This window comes from Archocentrus centrarchus, chromosome 20 (assembly GCF_007364275.1).
Source record: "Archocentrus centrarchus isolate MPI-CPG fArcCen1 chromosome 20, fArcCen1, whole genome shotgun sequence".
NCBI lineage: Eukaryota > Metazoa > Chordata > Actinopteri > Cichliformes > Cichlidae > Archocentrus > Archocentrus centrarchus.
In genome coordinates, this window is record NC_044365.1 from 8,807,803 (window position 1) to 8,834,098 (window position 26,296).

Here is a 26,296-nt window from a genome sequence, read left to right on the forward strand (position 1 = left end):
ACCATGACAAGTGCACAGAGTTGAATCTGTTTTGGAATCTTTGTTGCTCAGCTTTGTCTGAACCAAAACATTGTCAAACACTTTAGCAAGAGAGCAGACCACATGACAGAAAGACTCGTCTCTGTTCTGAGTCAGATGTTAATGATAAGTAAGAAAGGTACTATTGCGAACGCTCCTGCAGGATCAGAGTGGTCTTGAGAGATGAAGAGCTAAGAGGAGGAAGCATGTGGAGGTCAGCATTCCTCTTAAACACAACTGCGTAAAGCTCAGCACCACCTCCAGCATCTAAATTGACTATAAGCAAAGCCAGGGTTACAGCCACTTGAGGGGGAAAAAAGCCTTTGTGTTCTCTACTCTCCTGGGAAAGTGATCATCTGCTTCCAACATTAATCCACCCACAGACAAGGAAACACAGGCGTACAGGGGAGAATCAAGAGTCACAATGGCAGAATCTACATCTAAAAAACAGGGATTTAAAAAATGCCGGAGTGCCACTTTCAGCATTGATGGCTTCAGCTTCACAATTGGTAAGAGACTTTTTGTTAGAGTGTCGTCTGATATGTGTGTGTGTGTGTGTGGGGGGGGGGGGGGGGGGGGGGGGGGGGGGGGGTGTTAGAGAGAGAGACAGATTTTGCTTTGTGCTTTTGTGTGGCTAAACAGATGGCATTCTTTGCTTGATGTTTATAATATTGGATTTGTTGGTATTCATTTTTCTCCTAATACATTTTCCTCCAGTGATTATGTACTTTTCTTTGATTCAGAACTGACAAAAAAAAATCTGAAAATATTTTTGAGTGCTGTACTGAAGGAAACATTTTTTTCAGCCTTATTTATTCTAAATTGTTATTTGTCCAGAACTATAAGATTACCTCTTTAAGTATAAAGTTGTGAGTGTGAAATCTAGTTGAACATGAACACCTCTATATAGTGGGTACAACTAAGATTTAAAAATCTCTTTTGCAAAGTGTCCTGGTCAAGGTAGGCAGCAGTTAATAATACACATACACAAATTAACAAAGCAATACACAAAACAAGCATTTTGAACTAAGTAATATAGTCATTCCAGACTGCCCAAACAGTGCCAGTGATGCTCTAGCATACAATTTGCAACTTGTCTTAAGGTGATTTATAACTAATTTAAAGTCATTTCTCACAATCAGCTCCATAAAATGTTGTTGATTTCGCACCTTATTCCAGAAGGAGGAAAATCTGAATGTAATTTTTTCCAAATTCAGTTTCATTTTTAGTGATGGATAGATGAAATGAGACTTGGGCCTGAAAACAATAATTTTCCATATTGTAGGATAGTAAGTAAGATGGGCTCAGACTGATAACAGCCTCGTAAACAAAAATATAAATGGACTAGTTCTAATATAGCACTTTTCTACTCTGTTTGATCACTCAGAGCGCTGTTGTTTACATTTACCCCATTCACACCAGCACTTCCATGATTAACTAAGCTAAGTGCTTTTATTATCTAACATTCACACACATTCACACTCCAATGCTTGCGTTGGAGAGCAACTTGGGGTTAAGTATCTTGCCCAAGGATACATTGGCATGCAGCCTGGAGTAGCCAGGAATCGAACTGCCAATCTCCCAATCAGTAGGTGACCTGCTCTATATAGAATCACTTGAGTCACAAAAGTTGACTCAAGGCACTTTATATTCTAAGGTAAAGACCGTAGAATATAAAGTGCCTTGAGTCAACTTTTGTGATTTGGCACTATATAAATAAAATTTATTGAATTGAACTGAACTGAACTAAATGCAGATTAGGAAAAAAATTCAGCCATTATTAATGGTTCCGTAAGCTATATTTTTTTAGATTTCCTTCCACTTTTCAAACAGAGCAATGCTATTCTATGTTGTCCTGATTCTCTACCAAAAATCCTGCTAATGTTAACACTTGCTTTTCAGCTAGTACCATGGTTTTCAAATCCTGATGTAAAGGCAAAACCAAGTTAAGTTTAGATATCCAGATTGTAATCTACAATAAATAAATAAATTAAAATCCAGATAAATAATAAAAAATAGAGTTTGCATGTTAATCAAGTTTATTTCTTTTTTGTTCCACTGGCTAGAGACGAGTGTTTCATATATTTTCTGTATGTAATGCAGAACAAACAAAAACCTTTTGCACTTGTCAAATCAGAAACATGTTCTTTTGCTACAGTTAGTACTATTGGAGAAATTAAAACTTGGAAGAGGTGACTAAGTCTCAATTAATAGTGAAAAACTAGTATCACAGATTTAGTTCTTCTAGGCATTTTGCATATTTATTTACACTTATTTACACTGAATTTCTTCCAGTTTTGTTTTTCATTTCTCTTCTATGCAAAATTTCTCCTTTTGTAAGGTGTTTATAACTGCAGGTACTTTGGTACCAAAGGCAGTAAACCTCAAAAACCTCAAAATAGAACATTTCTATGATTATAGAAATGTTCTATTGCCACCCCAAATGTTTGGGGTGGCTGTAGCTCAGTAGGCAGAGCAGGTCACCTACTGATCGGAAGGTCAGGGGTTCGATTCCTGGCTACTCCAGGCTACATGCCAATGTATCCTTGGGCAAGATACTTAACCCCAAGTTGCTCTCCGACCGTTCTGTCGGAGTATGTATGTGTGTGAATGTTATATAATTAAAAAGCACTTAGCTTAGTTAACATGGAAGTGCTTGTATGAATGGGTGTGCATGGGTAAATGTAAAAAACGTGTTGTATAAGCGCTTTGAGTGCTCTGACTGAGTAGAAAAGCGCTATATAAGAACTAGTCCATTTACCATTTACCATTATGCGTTACAGTTGGTACAAAGTTCTTCACCTACTTCTTTTGCAAAAGAAGGGCAGATGTCAGTAATTTGAACTGGACAGGTCTCTCCCTCAGATTCCAATATTCTAAATATTAGCACCTTATCTGGAACCTGTGATTCTATTTTGATGTATTTGACAGTATGATCTTATATTTGGGCTTATGCAAATAATGAAAATGAACACAGTATGACTGTAAAATCTTGTTTATCTGTCTAAAAACATCGACGGATAAACTAACATACTTAATCACCTTTTTCAGAGAATCCAATGTTTGCTTCTTCAAAGATACCAAAAAAGGTAACAATGTCCTTGCAATTCTGCATACAACTTGAAAATTTTTCAAAATGAAAATTTGTACAGAAGATGTGAATCAGGTACTTCTCCATATTTACACAAAAGCTGATTACAGGGTCAGGGTACAGATGTAAGGGTTTTGTCAGGAAATGAATATGAGCCGGTGTATTGTGCTCTGAATTGATGGAAACATCTCACATATAGAAGTGGTTGTGGGATGGCTGCAGCAGAAATCAGTCACAGAGCATAATCTGCCTGTTCTTTAGCTTCACTGCCTGAGGACACTTCATTAGTGATAATGACTCCCTGAGCTCAGTACCATAACAACTGACAACACGCATTTATTTGCACCAGTCAAAATGATGTCATAGTCATTTCCCATCCCTTCTGGTTCCCATAGAGACTGCAGTAAGTAAACACACACATAGGTTTCCATCTGGTATGGGGACAAACCTTTTAATCATCACTTGTGGGGACTAACCTTTCTTAGGTTTCTAGCGGCATGAAAAAATAAGGTACACTAACCATGGTTTTGTTAATTTATACATGAGTTATACACAACTTCAAACATCTAAATTGTCTGGACCATACTTAATAGGGACTTATGAAAAGTCAAGTGAACATGACTGATGGGGACCTCATTTATATAATTCACAAAGATTTCCTTTTGATTTGTGGGGACCTTGCAACAACAGTAAGTGTATTAATAATGGCAAATTACATTCATCTATTCTGACTCAATCTTGTGATTATTGCATTTGTTAGAAAAAGGTTTAATCCATACCTATGTAGAATTACAAACTTACAGGAGTAGTATACCAATTAGTGCTCCAATTAATATTTTTTGCATTGCTTAATTGTTAATTTAAAAAATAAAAGAAATGTGAGGTCTGGAAATGGTGATCAAAGGATCTTGCCTACAACACCTAGTGCTGTGCCTGTAGTCATCTTCACAACATAACTGAATTTATATTTGTTTGATATATAACCACAATATTCAAGATCTATTTTTCATCTGTAATGAGAAAGAGAGAGATTTGATTTCTCAAATCATTTTTTATTTATACAAAAGACAAAATTTCTATAAATCAAATAATCATGTGAGTACTAAGCCAAAGGTAAGTTCTCCATTTATTTTACAGAACAGTGGATGTTTGTAACACCATACATTCTCAAACCTTTCCAGCTCTTCCATCATATAATTTTGATAATCAGTGTTTACATGAGTTCTAATCATTCTGATCAGCATTATTTTAACATCTTAATCTAATGGATGCTTCAATTTCTGCTGATGTAAACAGTCAACTTAGCCTCACCCAGGATGAATTTTTAATAATTTAGGTAAAAACACTTTTATTGTGATGCACGAGCGATTTATAAATATAATTTTCTTTTGTAGTGCAAATTTTTATATTCATTGACCTGAGTAAGTGAAAAATTATAACATAGTGTTATGACCTGAAAAGGATTTTTGTTTAAAAAAAAAAAACTGTGTTTATACATATATGGACAGTTGTTTTTGTTGTTGTTTTTTTGTTTGTTTTTTTACATTTCATTATTAAAAAAAATGCCACTGTGTGATGATCTACATGAGGTACAAAGGTGTGGTGCACCTCCAGCAATTGTAGGAAGATGGCCCAGAGCTTGGTCTTCATTATAGAGCATGCTTTTGGAATGATGGCTGTTAAAGCATTGGGCTTACACTCCCAATCTGGCTTTTTTAGGGAGTGATGGGGTTGTGGCTGTTAAAGGTATGGGTACCCTTCTGTGAGGGTAAAATGGCTAGGAGGAGGATAATGGGACAGCCTGTACAGTGGTCTGTGGTGAAGCACCCTGGCATGCACTGACCTAGTATTATTTGAATTACACTTGAGTAAATTTACATATTCACTGTGAAAAGATTAGCTAATAGTTCTATTTTCAAATCCTTTCAGTCCTTTCAAATCCTCCTAAAAATCAGAGCTATAAACTGAAAAGTAAACTGAAAAAAAATTAAATTTGTCACTGTACCTGTACATGATATATTATCTGTCTATTTTCTGTCTGCACTGAAGCTGCTGTAGTGCTTTAATAATAGAAAAAACAATATCAAAACAAAAACACGGCCTCTGAAGGATCCAGCCCCTAATTGGGGACGCAGTCTTATTCATGACCATCATTAGTTTATACCCATTACACCCATTTATATGATCTGTTTCATCATACCTACCAAGTTTCATACAGTTAAGCAACATGACTTAAATAAGTCCAAACTTCATCTCTTTTAACCCTTTATGACCTGTAATTGAACAAGTGCACCAGAGCACCTCTTTACATTTCTACATGCTGTAGTATCATTTTGTGGGATATTTCAACTTACTATACATCAATAGACTCCTCCTAACCCAAATTTTAATAATATGTATGAAAGAAATCAACTAATGGAAGTAGCTAAAAAGTTCAATAGCCGACAAAGAAATTGAAAATAATTTTTGGCATTTACTTATTGTGCTACATACAGAAATGCCATAGCTGTAAATGCTAATTAAAGACAATAGGGCGCATGGAGTGTGTTGTGTTGTTTGCGCTTTTTACCCATTAGAGGAAGGATACAGTGCTCTGGAACACGTTGGATGCATGATATGTAACTGTAAATCCTCTGGTTTTATATGCAAAAAGAATTACTGCTCTATCATACAGTATGTGGTTGCAATGTGGTTACGCAAAGGGCTACTAAAAACATTATGCATATATACACAGCTCATGCTGAACAAAAACAAACAGGTTTATTTTTGTTCTAGAACACTCCTAACACTTAGAATAGATAGCTTGCGTTTAGAATAGAGTCAAATAAATATATATATAAAAAAAAAGATCATTTCTGGAGTAGGCTTGACATCAGATCTTCACAATCTCCATGAACAACATTGGCATGCCACTCCAGATGTTTCTGCTCCCGGTGAAAATGCTCATGCATACTGTAACTCCCTGGATTGAAATATTTTTTTTAATGTTAGTTTTAATTCAAAATAAGCTGCTAAAACAAGTATAGCCCATTTCTAAATCAATGAATGAATATGAATAAATCCCTCTCTGCCAAATATACTCACAGTGCTCCAGTAAGATATTAAAGTTAAATAAAACTTTCCAGTTATGATGCTTAACTTTAATCTCAGCCAAACCAATTTGCTCAGGAACAAATGAAACACTGAAATCAACCAAACATCAACCATTAGAGAGCATCTGAGTGAATTATAGCTCATGTTTAACCTCCACTGACTGAAGAAAGCCAGGGAAGGTTTTGAGAAAGATGTGCTGGGAGTCAGGCATTCTCGCCTGGGGGTGGTAATGCTAATTAGCAAGCTAATACTAAAAAAAGCTGCTCACGCTTGTTAATTGAGTGAAGGGGCCTACACATGTAACCAGAAAGCACACCTAAAGCCTAATCACAGTCTTTGTGAACCTGTAGTTACATTTCTCGAGGTGTATGTCATTTTTCTTGAAGGCCTTTCACAGCTCCACTGGTGCTGAAAACTAATGTTTGACTATGGCTTTCTGAATACAACTATCGACTATTTTAGGAATCGAGTATTGTATCGATTATTCCATCAATTAATCAAGTAATCGGATAAGAAACAATTCAATTCATCTGCACATTTTAACTTCCGTACTGCAGTTTTTCTCTATGTCACATGTGTCAGACTCAAGGTCTGCGGGCCACTTCCGGCCCACGATCTAATTTTATACGGCCAGCAAGATGATTTCATATAGTTATTATTAATAACCCGCGGTTAAATGTGCTCCCACCACTTATACTACAAATTCCACGCACTGCAGCAGCTGCCAGCAGGCCAAGAACTGTGTGCTAACCCGTTTTCCCTATTGCCGATTGATCAGTGATCAGCGGATAAAACATCGGTCAGCACTTTTTACAGTGACATTTAAGCTGCCTGACTCCCCAAAAATGACCAAACGAAAAGTGGAAAACAGGGATTTTCCAAACTGGTGGAAGGCAAAAGACCTGAACGCTGACATCGGAGGTAAACCATCTGTCTCTTTTCCTCACTTGTGCTACGGGGAATAGAGCGGATTGGTGGGACAGATACGGGAAAAGATGAAGAGGAGACCTGCACAGGTGAGCTGACAGTGCAGGACTGCGTCACACAGCAGGAAACGCTGCGCAGCGAAGTCCTGAAGACAGAACGCGTCATAAACACGGTAACACAGACAGGTAACTTTATAAGAGGCAAAGGTTTAAATCGCGGCAGTTTCAGTCTTTTCTGGAGTAAATAGTTTCTGAATTTGGTGACGCGCCTTATTACACAGGTGCGATGAGCTGCCTGAGGAAATCTGTCAGTTCATAAAAAGTGAAGGAAAAGCCTCAGCAGGGCTCCGGGATGAAAGGTGGCTGAGAGTCGGCTTTTCTCCTGAAGCATCATAATGCGTCCCTGCAGCTTTGGGGACTGGACCGCGTGATTACGAGTCTCCACCGCTGTGTTTGCAGCTGCGCTATTTACTGATAAACAATCGCACAAACCAAACCACAATAGTGTGATTACCACCAGATTGTGATTATAGTGATCGTTCTGGTGGCTAGAGCTGATGTAAGGAAAAAATAACAGCTGGCATTCTCTGCACAGCCAGTAAAACCACACAGACAATGGAGGCGTGGAAAAAACTTGTCAGTGATGATCATGCCTGAAATTTTCATTTGATCTTCGTTTTTCTTCTTACTTCTCCTCATTCATGCTGGTTGTCATTTCGATTTCTGCAGCCGTGAAATCAAGTGCGCATGACCTTAGGGATATCAAATGTGCACACTGTGAACTTTCCCTGCGCTGTGGTAGATTGTAAATTGCAGTGAAATAATACAGGCGCAAGTAGCGATAAAAGCAGTGATCTATCCGGTGCGGAGTCCGCGGGGCGGGCTCCTGTTTGCTAAATGCAGTGACAGCAGAGCTCCGAAAGTGAAGCGTCCCAGCCCGGCGCGGCGCCTTGCGATCAACTACACACACGCACAAAACGCACCATCCGCATCCTCTCAACATTTACTGTGTTCATGTGTGCAGATCACTTATTCATGGACTTATAAAATACAAGACTTCTATGACATAACTTACCGACTGTCTTTAAATGGGACAGGAGGAGGGGAGGTGAAGGAGCGCAGGGGCGCCTAATCAGCACAGCGCCTCTGTTATTGATCATGTCATATGCACAGCTGTTAAATACAGAAAATGCAACTACAGAAATATTTTCCCACATCGTTTTGGCGCCCCCCTCGTGTGCGGCGCCCCTATGCATTGCATATAGTGCATACCCCGTTTTTGCGCCACTGGCTGTCGAGGTGAGCTGGCTGCTGGATCAGCAGGAACAGACATCTCTAAACTCATCAGAGCACATTGATGTTTAGTTTATTTCAGTGTTTAATTTGTTCCTGGGCAAATTGGTTTGGCTGAGCTTAAAGTTAAGCTTCAGTTCTTCAAGTTCAGTTACTCCATTTTAACTACTTCTTTTCCATAGCTGTACCTAGCACTGTTGCATCATTAGGCAACAGGATCTACACTCACGTAAGAGCGGAAATAGCTAGTGACCCAAATATGAAAGGCTAGACCACCCAATTTCACAGCCACCTTCTTCCGGCATTCAGAGGCTACGAAGGCCGTGGCCTACATAGTGTTATGTTGCTCCCTTATAGTGTCACTAAGTAAACATTATTACTCGACACACAGAGCATGGAGGACAACTTCTTGCTGGTTCACTCATTTGTTTATTATGCTACTGTTGCTATCAGAACCCCTGTATGCCCTAGTGGCGGTCTGCCCCCCTGTGGTAAGTATTGGTAGGACATCTCTAGGTTCATACATCACATATCTCCTCCCCACTAAGATTTGTTGTCAGTAACAAAAACATTTCTTCGGAAACAAACGTAAGACATTATATCCCCTTTTAAACTACATGAGATTATTTCTTTCTTTACTTCTCCACAACATTACCAGAAAATAGGAGAGTTATGTCACAGCTTATAATCACTTCAAATATCAAAACTCAGAACCATTTAACAACATTCTACAAAAGCAAACATTCTTAAACATTCTTCAACTTTTTCTTTTCTTTTTTTTTTTACAACATCTTGGAATGTCAACATTGTTCAACTCTTTTTTTTTTTTTTTTTTGTGGTTGTTAAGTTTACTGATCCCTGTAACGTACCGGCGGACGTGTGATCCTCACAGGATATCGTCGTACAGTCCCTGTTGTCTCTGAATGTTCTGTGTGTGTCATTTCTGTGGACTGTGGTGTCTTGAGTGTTTTGGGTGTTTTTGGTGGTGCATGTGGTGTGTGTGGCACTGTATCAGTATCCTCCTTCTGTTGAGGTGTATTTGGGTCAGGTGTGGTTGTCTGAGGAAGTGACAGTGGACAACTCACAGGAAAACTCCCTGCAGTCTCTGGTGGGTCTGACTCGGGCCGAGTCAGCATCTGGTCCACATGACGCTTCCAGACCCCTTGTGTTCCCACATGTACCTTGTAGGACACTGGTCCGGTCTTCTCGATCACCACAGCTTGCGTCCACTTATCCTCCCCCCTCCTATAATCACGCACGAGCACTGGCTCACCAAGTTCAAACTGTCTCTGTTTAGAGTGTAGCTGGCGTCGTTGCTGTTGAGCCTCTTGTGACTGGTGCACTGTTCCAGCCATACTTGGTTTCAGGAAATCCAGTCGAGAACGCAGCTTGCGTCCGATGAACAGCATTGCAGGGCTTTCCTTGGTTGTTGCATGGGGGGTGTTACGGTAGGTCAGGAGGAACGTATCCAGACGCTGCTGCACTGGTGTAGTTCCTCTGGAAGATTTCAGAGCGTGCTTGAAGGTTTGCACAAATCGCTCTGCCAAGCCATTGGAGGCAGGGTGGTATGGTGCTGAGCGAATGTGTTTGACTCCATTGGCTTTCAGAAACGTGCTGAATTCTTCAGAGCAGAACTGAGGGCCGTTGTCGCTTACAAGACTGTGTGGAATGCCATAGCGACTAAAAAGTCCCCTAAGCACTTGGATGGTTTTGCTGGATGTGGTGCTATCCATGATGTGCACCTCGGGCCATTTGGAGTGTGCGTCCACTATGACCAGGTACATGTGCCCTTCAAATGGACCTGCAAAGTCCACATGAATCCGTTCCCAAGGACTGGATGGCCACATCCACGGGTGTAAGGGTGCTAGGCCAGGGTCTTTCTGCACTCGTTGACATGAGTGGCATGATTTTGCTTGGTGCTCGATCTGGGAGTCGATGCTGGGCCACCAAACGTAGCTACGAGCTAAGCTCTTCATCCTTACTACACCTGGGTGTGCTGAGTGTAGCTCTGTCAGCACCCGGGGGCGCAGTTTGGGTGGCACAATCACTCTCAACCCCCACATAAGGCATCCGTGCTGCACAGTGAGATCATGGCGGCGCTGGAGATAGGGAGACAGCTCACCTGCGTCCTTTGCAGCTGGAAAACGACCAGTTGTGACCATTTCCATGACACGGGACAGGGTGGAATCCGACATGGTGTGACGCTTGATCTCGGCGTTGCTGACTGGCAATGTGTCCAACTGTGACGTGTAGAACACCTCCACTGCACCTTGTTTCTCACTGGGGGCATGAGGGAGCGGTAACCTTGACAGTCCATCAGCGTTGGCATGTAGGGCCCCCTTTCGGTACTCAATGGTGTAATTGTGAGCGGAAAGCATGAGCGCCCAGCGTTGCATGCGAGCTGCAGCCATAGATGGTGTGCTTTTCACTGGACTGAAGATGGTTGTAAGCGGGCGATGGTCAGTGAGTAGCGTGAATGTATTGCCATACAGGTACTGGTGGAACTTGCGTACTCCAAAGACTATCGCTAACGCCTCCCTCTCAATCTGAGCGTAGTTTTGTTCTGCTTTGCTGAGAGTTCTGGATGCATAGGCGATGGGTTTTTCATCGCCATCCAGCATGACATGCGAGAGAACAGCTCCGACCCCATAGGGTGAAGCATCGCAAGCGAGACGGAGAGGCAACTCAGGGTTGTAGTGTGTGAGCACCTCTTGTGATACCAGGAGTGCTTTGGCTTTCTGGAACGCTGATGCACAGGCTGACGTCCACTGCCATTTCTTTTCTTTGTTCAGCAGTTCATTCAACGGCTTTAGCACAGTGGCCAGATCAGGGATAAAGCGTCCATAATAGTTTAGCATTCCTAGGAAAGATCGAAGTTTACTTACATCGCCTGGTGCTGGTGCTTCCACGATGGCACGTACCTTCTCCGGTGACTTGTGGAGCCCAGCAGCATCGATGATGTGGCCCAGGTATTCCACGGATTCCTGGAAGAAGAGACATTTCTCTTGCTTGAGGTGCAGGCCGTATTCCTCTAGCCTGCTGAGTACTGCATCCAGAGTTTTCAGGTGTGTCTGCTTGTCAGGACCACTGACCAGTATGTCGTCCAGGTAGCAGTGAGTGTGTGGCAGTCCAAGGAGCACCTGGTCCATTGCCTTCTGGAACAAGGCGGGCGATGACGCTACACCAAACGGCAAGCGGTTGAAGCAGAACAGTCCTTTCTGTGTTGAGATGGTCAGCAACTTCTTGGAGCTCTCTTCTACTTCCATCTGTAGATATGCATTAGATAGATCCAGTTTACTGAAGCGTTGACCTCCAGCGAGAGAAGCAAACAAGTCCTCAATACGTGGAATTGGGTACTTGTCGATGCAGAGAGCTGGGTTGATGGTGACTTTGAAGTCCCCGCAGAGTCTCACGGCACCGTCCTTCTTGTTCACGGGCACCACTGGCGTAGCCCAGTCACTATGCGCCACAGGTGAGATGACGCCAAGCTCAGTGAGGTGTCAGCTCAGCTTCCACTCGCGGTCGAAGAGCATATGGCACATTGCGTGGTGGGCAGAATTTGGGTACACTGTTTGGTCTTAGAGTGAGCCTGGCTTTCACTCCTCTCATGGTGCCTAACTTATCGGAGAAAACAGCGGAGTGTCTCTTTAACACTGTCTCTAAGCTGTCTGTCTGTCTGTACTCAATTGCATGTACAGTCTTTAAGTCTCTCCAATTTAGTTGAATGGCTCTCAGCCACTCCCTGCCAAATAATGGTGGAGCATCCGCCTTCACCACATACAGTGGCAAGACAGCGTGTTGCTTGTTCAATGCCACTTGCACTTTAACAACTCCTTCTGGTGCCAAAGGCTCTCCTGTGTATGTCTTTAGTATGATATCAGTGGGTTGCAGAGGAAACTTATGCAGCTTTCGTTTGTACAGTTCCCAAGGAATCAATGACACTGCAGCCCCTGTATCCAATTCCATCTCCATTTTCTTTCCGTTAACTGTTGGCACTACTGATATGCGTGAATATTTCCCTTTCTGAGACACTGCATACAGTCCCAAGTCACTGTCACTATCCGATTTCGTTCCTTCACTTTCACTTTCATTCGCCTCGACGTGATGGATCTTTTTCTTTCTATCTTTCACGCTGCGTTTGTGTGCATGGCTTTTCTGTTCAGGCTTAATATCTTTGTGTTTATGTTCTCTTTCATGACTGCTTTTTGATTTACTCCTGCACATTCGTTTCGTGTGGCCCTTCCTCCCGCACTGGTGACATTCGCGGTCTTTGTACCAGCAGTCATCATCACTATGATTTCCCTTCCCACAGCGGCGGCATTTTTCACCTTGCGAAAACACTGCGTTTACTTTCAGGGAATTACTTAACTGCTGTACGTCGCGTGCTGCTGTCTCTGCTGACACTGCATGTTCAACAGCTTTCTTGAACGTGAGGTTTTCCTCAGTCAGAAGGCGTTTCTGCACAGCTTCGCATTTCAATCCGCAAACAAATCTGTCCCTCAGAGCGTCCTCTAGGTAAGCCCCGAACTCACAGTGTTCCGATAGCTTCTTGAGCACTGCTACATACTGTGCTACCGTTTCTCCTTCCCCCTGATTTCGCTTGTGGAACCTGAACCTCTCGGCTATAACAAGCGGTTTCGGTGTGAAGTGATCTTTAAGCACAGTCACAGCCTGTTTGTAAGTCATTGTGCCAGGTGCCACGGGAGCTACTAAGCTACGAAGCAGTCCATACGTTTTAGGTCCCATCACACTGAACAGTACTGAAACTTTCTTAGCCTCATGAATGTCATTAGCCACCACGTAATGCTCAAAACGTTCAATATACGTTGCCCATTGCTCACCAGACTCATCGAAAATGTCCATATGTCCATATATTCCAGCCATCATACGTCTTTCTGGGATTACGTGCACTGTAGATGAACTCGAAGCACTCGATGTCCTTGTATCCGCAGATGTAACACTAGCTGCACTCGGGCCCTCCGATGATGGTTGGCTCATAGTTGATCAGCACATTAGCTATCCAAAAACGCGGGTGTTCATTTCGGTCCAAAAACTTGCACAAAGCTGACTTAACTTTCACAGCCAGTCGATGAAAAGTATTCCGAAATACACGACTCGTCGCCAATTTATGTTATGTTGCTCCCTTATAGTGTCACTAAGTAAACATTATTACTCGACACACAGAGCATGGAGGACAACTTCTTGCTGGTTCACTCATTTGTTTATTATGCTACTGTTGCTATCAGAACCCCTGTATGCCCTAGTGGCGGTCTGCCCCCCTGTGGTAAGTATTGGTAGGACATCTCTAGGTTCATACATCACACATAGGATACACACCCTGAATTTGGACATATCCACTGTCCACCTCCCGTTACAACTGTCTGAGTCTTCCTCGGTCCTTTGTTCTGTGTGTGACAGATGTGTGTGAGAAGATTTTCGTTCTATGTGAAGATAATTGATTAGGTTAGAGCCATACTTTATTTATTACAGACTTCCACAGATAAAGTTTCACACCTTTACATTACCATTTAGAATTTAAAATATCTAACAATTCTTCTTCACAGTTGCCAATGAGGCAGGGGACAACAACCAGCACCCACTGGCCCGCTTTTCACGTAAGTTCTGCGCAGTATATGTATTTACTAAATTTTCAACATACTGAAATAAATGACCAACAAAAAATCAAACAGGTAAGAACAGAAATACTTAACTCATATTTGGTAAATTATGTTGTTACAGCAGCTCAAATAATAATAAGATAATAATACAATTGAACAAACCATCACCAATAGGGATATCATTCCATAATTAATGAAAATGTAAAATAAATGTAGAAGTCAGGATAACATTGCAGCCCCATTTCATAATAGAAAACCTTTCAGCAGACATCTTATTAACTTCTGCAAAAGTATTTTGCCCTAATTTGGAGGCCTTGCCGTAAATGTTAGTCCAAATACTTTCAGTCACCCCTGGATTAGTAAAGATATAATACATATTACAGCAAAAAATATGTTTTCAGTATTAACAACACTCATTAAATCAAAACTATTTTAAGCATGCTGTAAGAGATTTATTACATTTCTGCAAATCATTTTTGGTAACGACCCAGAACAGACACAAAAAAATTAAAATTTAGAGAACATATTGCATTTTTGTAAAAGGGTGTAGACTGCAAGGTGTTTTCAGGCCTTAATGAATATGTAATTCATGCCAGTTAAAATACACAAGTTTTATATTTCTATTATCATTACTATCTCTGGACATTCAGGAGTCAATATAATGTGGTGTGTGGTACTGGTAAAGGTTTGTTTGTATTAAAATTATTCAGGTTCACGGTCCCAGAATGCACTATGCACAGATGTTGCAGCAGGAACTGGCATCACTGATTCCAAAGAGATTCTGATTGACCCACGCAGTGCTAATGAGATCCTGGCTGATGAGCTACCAATCCTTGATGCACCAGACAGCATCGCAAAGACTGCTGTAAGGTAAGATGTTCAGACACATACATAAAAACAACACACACAGTGCACATCATGTGTAGTTTAGTTTAATTTCCTGACTCGTGTGACTGCTGGTGTCTTTCTCCTAATCATATATTGAGCCATGTGCCTGTTCATCTTAGCCACTATAATGCCTGACAGGAGCTTTCATGTCGTGCTAAGGCAGGTTATTGTTCAATCGTTTGATGGGACTGGTTCCTTCTGGGGATCCTTGGAGATCACGACTGTCCGGCCTTTGGTTAGTCTTTCCACATGTATCTCATCTTTTAGCAGCTGTGCTGCCAGGCGCACATGGGGTGTGTCCCAATTAATGGGCTGCATCCTTGCAAGACTGCATTTTAAGGCCAATTATGTCAGTCAGGTGATGAAAGCTGTCCCAATTCAAAGGCACATCCAAAATGCTGCCTTCTTTTCCCCAGATTTGAAGGACAGTTCAAATGTGTCCTTCGTGGTCTACCCTATCCCGTGATTCATTGCAGGCCAAAGGCTGTTGTGGAAATGGTGGAGGAGAGCAGCCAAAAGGTTTGAAATATTATCGTTTCTGTGACACAAAATAAACTTTTACAAAGTTTTAGATGAGAATTTAGATGTGTAAACCTCAAATATCTACTAAATTTATCAAGATATTGTTGAATTGCAAAAGTGCTCTTTCTGAGCTTTTTCTGAGCTTTCCATTCCCACCTGTGTAACAGCCAGCTTGCCTCGCCAGCTGTCAGCTGACTAGGCAGTCGAGGCTCCTATACCCAGAGTGAACGCCTGACTCCCAGTACATCATTTTCAAACGCCCCACTGGCTTTTGCCACTGACCTGAACTTAAACATAAATATATAGTAAATATAATTCCCTCAGATAATATCCAATGGTTGATGTTTAGTTTATTTCAGTTTTTTTTTTTCCTGCGCAAATCGGTTTGCCTGAGCTTAAAGTTAAGCATAGGAACTGGATAGTTTTATATAACTTTTAATTTCTTGCTGGGTCACTGTGAGTATATTTGGAAGTGAATCATTGCCCCATCTTTATTCCTTCATGTACTGGCAGAAACTGCAACTGCTGCAGTTCCTTTAGTCTTTTATTCTAGTTACTTCTTTACAGAGACCTAAGGAAGGGTGTTTTGTTTGTATCACATCAAATGGTTGAACGACAATAAAGCTGAGTCTGAGTCTATTAACTTACTACGTACCACTGCCTTTTGAGCGGTGGCAATTACACCATCATCTAAAAAGCAGTCACTTGACCCAGCTGTCTTAGCTAATTATAGACCACTCTCCAACCTTACTTTTACTTCTAAAATTCTTGAAAGGGAATCTGCATAGGAATGGTTTATTTGAAGATTTCCAGTTAGGATTCAGAATTCCTCACAGTACACAAACATTACTAGTGAAAATTATGAATGATCTTCATATGGCCTATGACAGTGGATTCTGTGCTTATCCTGCTAGACCTCAGTGCAGCGTTTAATACTACAGACCACAATGTTTTACTACAGTGATTAAAATATACTGTAGGTATTAAAGGTGTTGCACTGCAGTGGCTTGAATCATACCTAACTGTCTCCAGTTTGTTCATGTTAATAGGAACAATTCTTCACACACTAAGGTTAATTATGGAGTTCCACAGGGTTATGTGCTGCATGTACCTGTGGACCCAGTCTATTTGATTGGGTCCACAGGTACATGAAGAGAAAACGCAGCAATTGTCTGCAATGCTCCAAAGATATTCACTGTGTTCACAGACTTCGGCCAGTGTATGCAGAATGAATTTTTAAAAATTGGGTGCTGCCTTATTTTTGACTGCAGACATGGCAGACAGGTGTAGACAGGAGCTCACATGACAAGTACTTCTTTTGAGTTTGTGATTAGTCCACATGCATAGCCTCCGTAATGCGTATCTTCAGTCCACTAATAGTCCACAGTCATCCATAGTCAGGCTGCAAGTGGTAGATAATGCAGGCTTCAGAAAAATTGTGAAAATACTCTGGGTGAAACCGTTTTCAAAGCCGTGCCATGACCATCCACAATGATTTTTGGCGAGGACGAGCAGCAAATGGCATATTCACTTAATCATATTCTCTGTCAGTATGTCCTACTAAGACAACGATCTGCCACCATTCACAACGCACGTGTTAAGCACGTCAATTCTCCCCAAATTTCTGCACACACATGTCCACCACTTCTCAGAAGAATCTGACTTGATCTACATGTGCATGCTACTGATTCTTTACATTTCCCATCTGCCATAAATTTCTGTGGATGGCTTGTGGGTCTTGGGCAGTATCATTAGAAGGCATAGCATACATTGTCTTTGCTATGCCGATAATAACTGGGTTTATTGATCCATGAAGCCAGAGAACAAACACCAATTAGTTAAACTACAGGAATGTCATAAAGACAAAAGGTCCAACACAATCTAAAAGAAAATAGAATTACCTACACTATTCAAGCAAAATACACTATTACTATTTACAAATTCTATAAAGCAAAGTGATAATACCAGACCCGATGGATGCCCAGTAGAACTTTAACACTTTTGACAAATTTTATCACCATTATTCCACAGAGTAACCATAAATCCAAACAACCTCCAATATACCAAGAGATATTAATACAGCCTCTTCCCCAGCTCATCTGGGGGGACCCCAAGGCATTCCCAGGCCAAACGAGAGATATAATCTCTCCAACATGTCCTGGGTCTACCCCGGGGCCTCCTCCTGGTAGGACATGCCCAGAACACCTCACCCAAGAGGTGCCCAGGAGGAATCTTAGTCAGATGTTCAAACCACCTCAACTGGCTCCTTTCGATGTGAAGGAGCAGTGACTCCACTTTGAGCCCCTCCTACTTTGGCTGCACTCCTCACCCTATCTCTAAGGGAGAGGCCAGCCACCCTTCAGAGGAGGCTCATTTCTGCCATTTGTATTCATGATCTCATTCTTCTGGTCACTACCCAAAGCTCGTGACTATCGGTGAGGGTAGGGATGTAGAATCGGCAGTTTTACTTTCACACTCATCTCCCTCTTTACCACGACAGACCAGTGCAGCCAGCTGCTTCCCACTCGGCTACAAACTGTTCCACTGCAAGCTTCTGAGGCCACCAAGGTAGAAGCCTTCCTCTACCAATTTCTATGCTTAGAAACTCTGTCCTTTAAAATTCTGAACAGAATCGGTGACAAAGGAGCAGTAAGGGCAGTAAGAGGGCAATATTGGCAGTGATCAAAGCACTTTGAGTGCTCAGACTGAGTAGAAAAGCGCTATATAAGAACTAGTCCATTTAGTCCATTTAGTCCATTTGATCATGGCTAGTTTGATAAAGCAAACTTCCATTTATCATGTGGAGTGTTTCTTGTGGCTCTGTTAGGGTTCCATGTTAACGGCCAAAATGATTATCCTGATTATTTCAATCAGTATTGCGGTGATTATTTTTTGCTGATTATTTGTTACTTTATAGTGACAAAACTTTTTATTGCACTATCCTGTAAACCTACTGCATTCACATCCATGCTGTGGTACATTCCTGCTAATGTACAAATCCTTCATTCAGTGCAACTCTTTGGAGAAAATATATATATAAAAAAATCAAGACAAAATTAAATCAGCAGGGTACTTTTTTGACTTTTACAGTGTGCCGCATGGTAAATGGACTATGTCTGTGTAGGCTCTCAGTCATCCAGGTCATAATAGTCTCTGGAGCTTGAAAAAAGGGTGACTGGACTTCTTTTTGTTTCTTAAAGACCTTTCATTTGTGTCTGGAAGACCTCTCAAAGGCTTCTTCGGTTCTCAAATCTATTCAGGTCACCTGAACAAAGGTGTGAATGGGGATTGAGGTACTTGGGCAGGGAGCTCAGGACAGCATTGTAAACGGGGGAAAGTTGGTGACGTAATCCACTGTTCAGTGATGTTCAGTCTGTTTACAGTGGGCATAGAGGGCTTTTTTTACTCCTCTTTCAAACCATCTGTCTTCCTGGTCCAAAATGTGAACATTGGCATCCTCGAAAGAGTGTCCTTTCTCCTTTAGCTGCAGATGTACAGTTGAGTCTCATCCTGTCGAAGTGGCTCTTCTATGTTGTGCCATTCGTTTGTGAAGGGGCTGTTTGGTTTCTCCAGTGTAGAGGTCCAAGCACTCTTCACTACACTGGACAGCATAGACTACATTGCTTATCTTGTGTTTGGGGTCCTGATCATGACCCTGCAACACAGGGCAGAAAACATTTGCTTTAAGGCAGAAGGGAAACACAAGTACATAAAGAAAGCCCTTAAAACATGTAGTTATCGGGCGCCTGGGTGGCTTAGTGGTGAATCCGGCGACCACATATATATGCCGCGTTGCGGTGCGGGCGGCGCGGGTTCGCGTCCTGGCCTGTCACCAATTTACCCCGTGTGTCTTCCCCTGTATCTTCCCCCCATTTCCTGTCTCTCTCCACTGCTAGCAAAAGCTGCTGTGGCCAAAAACGCAAAAAAAAAAACCAAAACAAAAAAAACATGTAGTTATCTCAACTGGGCTTTTATCAAATCAGCCAAGATGCACAGGAAAGAAGGTCAAACACAAACTAGGGAGAACCAGAATGACAAGCTGAACAACAGTGTCATACCTTATGTAGCAGGCAGTGTTATAGTCAAGACCACCTAACCCGAGACCGAGATAAGACAAAGACCAGAGTGTACTGAGACCAAGACAAAACCAAGACTTTTAGGGTCCAAGACCGAGTCAAGGGCGAGACCGAGACAAGACCAAGACCAGTGCCTGATGCTATATGACACAATAAAATGTGAAACATGATCAAAATAACTTCTCAAATTGATCTGAAAGATCCACATTCCCATAAAATCACCTAGATATTAAACACTCAGAGCTGAAATAAATTTAACCATCTTTATTTAATACTCCTGGGTGACTAAAATCATTTATCATAGAATGTAAAACAATTATTCATAGTTCATCGCAATAGTCTTATTTGTTCTCTGCCTTTCATAAACAATACATAAAGTTATGTTGTTTTTAAAACCAGCAACAATCTTTGTAAAAATGTGAGTTATTTCAAAACCACATAGCTAAATGTGTAAAAATGGCAAAACAATCATCGACAGTAAGAACTAAAGCCACAGGTTTCTCTCTTATACAGATTAAAGCCACAGTATGTAACTTTATAAATCTGTTTTTTACATATTTTTTAAAACTCACCATGTCAGGAAAGTATGAGACAGATAATCTGTGAAAAAGAATCAAACTCCTCCACCTCCTCCCTGAACCACTCCTAGTCAAAAACAACCAATCAGAGCCAGGATGAGGGGGAATTACAGTCAATCACTCCTCATGTATGTGCTGCTCAATGTAGTGGTGTGAAATACTTAAAGATTTGGTACTGATTTGATGCCAAGTAAATACAGGGCCAGTATTGCCAATACTCATAACGATACTTTTTAATAATTATAAAGAATTTTCATGAAGTTTAACTGGTTTGAGATTTTGTTTTCCTTTGGATCGTTAATTAGTTAAAACCCAGGATAGAACTGGGCAAAGTTTATAGGTCAGTAGAAAATACTTTTTCAAAATAAAGTTATTGTTCTGAAACAATACAACATTAACAAAGCAATTTTCCCCATATATTGATGTTTGGATTTTTTTTTTTTTTTTTCGTAAATGAAGTGTACAAAATCATTACTCTAGAACAAATGTTAACTTTTTTCTTAAATAAACAGGCTGTACAAATTTAAATTTAAATTTGCTTTAAATGTTTTATAGCAAATTCCTTTTTTCCTAAGTAAAATACACTGCTCAAAAAAATAAAGGGAACACTTAAACAACACAATATAACTCCAAGTAAATCAAACTTCTGTGAAATCAAACTGTCCACTTAGGAAGCAACACTGATTGACAATGAATTTCACATGCTGTTGAGCAAATGGAATAGACAACAGGTGGAAATTATTGGCAATTAGCAAGACATACTCAATAAAGGAGTGGTTCTGCAGGTGGGGACCACAGACCACTTCTCGGTACCTATGCTTTCTGGCTGATGTTTTGGTCACTTTTGAATGTTGGTGGTGTTTTCACACTTGTGGTAGCATGAGACGGACTCTACAACCCACACAAGTGGCTCAGGTAGTGCAGCTCATCCAGAATGGCACATCAATGCGAGCTGTGGCAAGAAGGTTTGCTGTGTCTGTCAGTGTAGTGTCAAGAGGCTGGAGGCGCTACCAGGAGATAGGCCAGTACACCAGGAGACATGGAGGAGGTTGTAGGAGGGCAACAACCCAGCAGCAGCACTGCTACCTCCACCTTTGTGCAAGGAGGAACAGGAGGAGCACTGCCAGAGCCCTGCAAAATGACCTCCAGTAGGCCACAAATGTGCATGTGTCTGCACAAACGGTTAGAAACCGACTCCATGAGAATGGTATGAGGGCCCAACATCCACAGATGGGGGTTGTGCTCACAGCCCAACAAGTGCAGGATGCTTGGCATTTGCCAGAGAACACCAGGATTGGCAAATTCAACACTGGCGCCCTGTGCTCTTCACAGATGAAAGCAGGTTCACGCTGAGCACATGTGACAGAGTCTAGAGACGCTGTGGAGAGTGATCTGCTGCCTGCAACATCCTTCAGCATGAAGTGGGCAGTGGGTCAGTAATGGTGTGGGGTGGCATTTCTTTGGAGGGCCGCACAGCCCTCCATGTGCTCGCCAGAGGTAGCATGACTGCCATTAGGTACCGAGATGAGATCCTCAGACCCCTTGTGAGACCATATGCTGGTGCAGTTGGCCCTGGGTTCCTCCTAATGCAGGACAATGCTAGACCTCATGTGATTGAAGTGTGTCAGCAGTTCCTGCAAGATAAAGGCATTGAAGCTATGGACTGGCCCGCCCGTTCCCCAGACCTGAATCCGATTGAGCACATCTGGGACATCATGTCTCACTCCATCTACCAACGTCACGTTGCACCACAGACTGTCCAGGAGTTGGTGGATGCTTTAGTCCAGGTCTGGGAGGAGATCCCTCAGGAGACCATCCGCCACCTCATCAGGAGCATGCCCAGGCATTGTAGGGAGGTCATACAGGCACGTGGAGGCCACACACAATACTGAGCCTCATTTTGACTTGTTTTAAGGACATTACATCAAAGTTGGATCAGCCTGTAGTGTGTTTTTCCACTTTAATTTTGTGTGTGACTCCAAATCCAGGCCTCCATTGGTTAATAAACTTGATTTCCATTGATGATTTTTGTGTGATTTTGTTGTCAGCACATTCAACTTTGTACAGAACAAAGTATTCAATAAAAATATTTCATTTATTCAGATCTAGGATGTGTTATTTGAGTGTTCCCTTTATTTTTTTGAGCAGTGTATGTTATGTGTCACATGACGGTATAAATGTAGTTACATTTCTCGAGGTGCGTGTCAGGTTAGGTTCAGTTATGTACAAAGGACCAATGCAGAACTCTAAATCAGGCCTTATTAGATCGATAGAGTGATAATTTTTGCATATAATCCAGAAGGGTTACACTTATATCATGCATTTAATGTGTCCCAGAGTGCTGTTTCCTTCCACTAATGGGTTTGCAGAAATCACATAAAAAGCATACACAACAAAAATATAATCTAGATTTTTTAACGATCAGCTGCTAAAAGCATTTCCTACATTTGAATATCAGCCACCATGTTGTGAGCATAAACTATCACATTTTTAATGCAACAACAGGAAGTGACATCTTGCTGGGAACTGTAGTTTTTTTTCTTGGAGGCCTTTCACAGCTCCACTGGTGCTGAAAACTAATGTTTGATTGTGGCTTTCTGAATACAAGTAGGACTGCACCTATCGATTATTTTAGTAATCAATTTTTCTATTTATTACTCCGACAATAATCAAGTAATTGGATAAAAAATAATTTTTCATTTTAACAATTCATCAGCATATTTTAACTTCCGTACTGCAGATGTTTCTCTGTGTGAAACAAACAGCGGTGGATGGAGCAGCTACAAAGTTCTCTTTTCTTCATGTTGCTGATCAGGTGGTTGATGAAGGACCTCCAGCTGTTTCCCAGTAAATGTTACAAGATGGTGGTTACAGGAACAAGAGCTCCTTTCACTCCACCTGAGCTCACCGTTGCAACTTTTCCACCGCCGAGGTGCCGGTGCTCGTGCCATTACTGGTGCTGGTTTAAATGAACCGGAGAAACGCTTAAGAACGTGCTTCGTGAACTGCTCCTTTACATAGGAGTGTGGGAGAACAGGCTCCCCTTTCTTGTGCTGCAAACACACTTTATGGTGCAAACCAAACTACTGCAGCATCTGTGTGCAGCACAGAGGTAAACACAGACAGATTACGGGCAAGATGACAAGTACGCACCTTGCGTCAACAAATTTGTGTTGAGGAATTTTAATTATCGAATTGAGTTACTCCAAGAATCGTTGCAGCCCTAAAATTTGCAATAAATTTTTAGTTTGTGTATCAAAATACATGCAGTTTGGTATTTACCTTTCATGCTGGGATTTTTTTGTTGAATATGAAGCCTGAAATTTTTCTTTGATCTTCATTTTTGCTCTTACTTCTTGCGTTCATACCGGTTGTCATTTTAATTTCTGTAGCTCACAAAATCAAGCGCACACATGACCATAGTGAGATCAAACATGCATATTGTGAATGAAACTGTCCGTGCTCTGTGGTAGATTGCAAATTGCAGTGAAATGATACAGGCGCAAGCGGCGATAATAGCAGCGACCTAGCCGGGGCGGAGTCTGCAAGGTGCACTCCTTTGAGAGGCAGAGGAGCGCAATCTTTGTTGGATTTGAATCAGTACATTTCACATCCAAGAAAAAGCAAGGATGTTAACAAATAAATTGGACAACATTCTTATATTTTCACAGCTGTGGTCTTGACTGGTCTTGAAATAAAATCCCGAGTTTGCAATCTCTGAGTCCATGACGAGACCGAGACCATCAAAAAGCGGTCTCAAGACCGGTCTCGAGACCAAGACCAATCGCGAGTACTACAACACTAGTGGCAGGCTTGTCAGAAAAACTCAGAAGAATTTTCTCCAAGCATGACATCCCAGTATACTTCAAACCAAGTCGCACTCTAAGGCAAAAACTGGTTCATCCCAAGGACAAAACTCCCAAACACAAGATAAGCAATGTAGTCTATGCTGTCCAGTGCAGTGAGGAGTGGTTGTACCTCTACATTGGAGAAACCAAATAGCCCATTTACTGTACGATCCTGTCCAGACCTCCCTCCCCAGGCGCCTCGCTCCCATTCACACCTTTGTTCAGGTGACCTCAGTAGGTCACTTGATAGAATGGGGCAAAGTCCCAAATTGGTTTCACCTGAAACCACTGATTGTAATGACCCATGCCCCCTTTCACACCTTAACATTTGTGATTATGCACATGAACAATAGTGGGTCACAACTGCCTTTCGCATAAGACGTGAAATGTCTTCAAGAAACAAAAAGAAGTCCAGTTGCCCTTTTTTCAAGCTCCAGAGGTAAATGAACTAGTTCTCATATTGCACTTTTCTACTCTAGCTGAGCACTCAAAGCACTTTATACAACAGGTTTGCATTCACCCATTCACACATATTCATACAAGCACTGTTTTCTATTTCAAAGTGCTTTCTATCTAAGATTCACACACATTCATACTCCCAACAGTTGCATCTTGACCAATGATACTTCGGCATGGCAACTGGAGCAGCCACAAATCAAACCATCAACCTTCAGATTAGTAGATGACCTGTGGTACCTCCTGAGCCACAGTCACTGTTAGTTAAAACATTTTTGCATACAAAAAAGGTGTTTATTCACGTGATCAAGATTTGATTAATTGTGCAGCCCTGGGCTCTGTGCATAATACTGAACTACAAAAGCTTTGTCACAACTGTTTTGAGGAAGGTAAATAGTAAACCCATCACTGTCTTCAAAAGTACAGTCCAGGTCTTGCTCACATTTGGTTCTAATATTTAGTGATTTGTTCTCTGAGAAAGCCAAGATTTCAAGCCTATGGTATGATTACAATTTTGGAGTGATCCTGATGTAATGGGTATATGTTGCAGGTTGCGATGTCTTGTTAAACAGCTGGAGAAGGGGGAAGCATCTGTTGTGGACCTGAAAAAAAACCTGGAGTTTGCTGCCTCTCTTCTTGAATCTCTCTGCACTGAGGAAACCAGGCAAGGAGCTTTCAGCTTAGTTTCACTTGTATGTTGCCATATATAGACACAAAACGAGAAACCAATCCTTTTTTTTTCCAGATTAGAAAACTTATAATGCTTAGGCTTTTGATCAGTGGTGGAAAATCAGTCAATATCACAATAGCACATTTTACAATGTAGTCCACTGCCAGACTTATTGGGTATTTGACTTTATATTGAAAATAAAATTATCTTGAGTGCTGCCATGTTTAAAAAACTGATGTGCTATTAAATATTACAAAATGAAATAATTAGTTAACTGTTTATATAAAATGGAAAATTAGACTCTTCCTTTATCCGCTAACTGCCCATCTACAGTTTTTCAAACAGGGGCATTCCAGTGGGCCGAACAAGTTAGACAATAAGTAGGTATCCTATTTCCCCTGCAGTTGCATCACCTGGTTAAAGTTAATTTTGAGCTTTTTTTACACAAAACTTCTTCTGCTGCTTCTGTTGTTATTTTAGGTGGCTTAACAATGTTATCTGGAATGATAAAAAGCCTAAATCATATCTTAAAAAAATTTCAAAGACCAGTTTGAGGGAGGGATGTTATTGTAGTGCATTTCACCTAAGACATCACACCCACTGATTGTTTCACCCCCTGTGAGTGCTCCACCTTGGTACTATATTGAACAGTTTACTCTAATACCAAAGTCACTCTAGAAGAATCATTTTCTAAAATGGCTAAAGAATAAAATGTCATTCAGTAATTGCTCATCTTAATGAAACAGATTTTTTTTTTAATGTAAAAACTCCTCCATCTCCTGTTAGATCTCCAGGTCTATTTTATGAGCTTGCAAAACTTCTGATCTGTTAGATGACCTTTGACAAAGGTCATGAAGACTTGGTAAATGCATTAGTTCTTATATAGTGCTTTTCTACTCTGAGCACTCAAAGCATTTATACAACACATTTGCATTCACCTATTCATAAAAGCACTTATATATGAAACTAAGGTAAGTGCTTTTACTGTCTAACATTCACACTCCAACACTTGCATCAGAGAGCAACTTGGGGTTCAGTATCTTGCCCAAGGATACTTTGGCATGCAGCCTGGAGCAAACAGGAATTGAACCACCAACTGACCGATTTGTAGGTGACCAGCTCTACCTTCTGAACCACAGCCAGGAGAGCGTTTACTCTTTGTTTACTTAGAAGCTGTGCAATTAAACCTTTTGCAAGAAGACATGATAAAATTATTTAA

At 41.2% G+C, this 26,296-nt stretch overlaps 1 protein-coding gene across 1 annotated transcript in view; it reads left to right on the forward strand.

Annotated features, from left to right (window-relative positions):
- Positions 1-442: 442 nt before the first annotated feature.
- pde1ca (phosphodiesterase 1C, calmodulin-dependent a) overlaps positions 443-26,296 on the forward strand; it is a 44,471-nt gene continuing 18,617 nt past the window's right edge. The window contains exons 1-4 of the mRNA XM_030757201.1: positions 443-527; positions 13,986-14,036; positions 14,750-14,909; positions 24,958-25,071. Coding sequence (XP_030613061.1) covers positions 443-527; positions 13,986-14,036; positions 14,750-14,909; positions 24,958-25,071 — 410 coding nt within the window. The remainder of the gene's footprint in view (positions 528-13,985; positions 14,037-14,749; positions 14,910-24,957; positions 25,072-26,296) is intronic.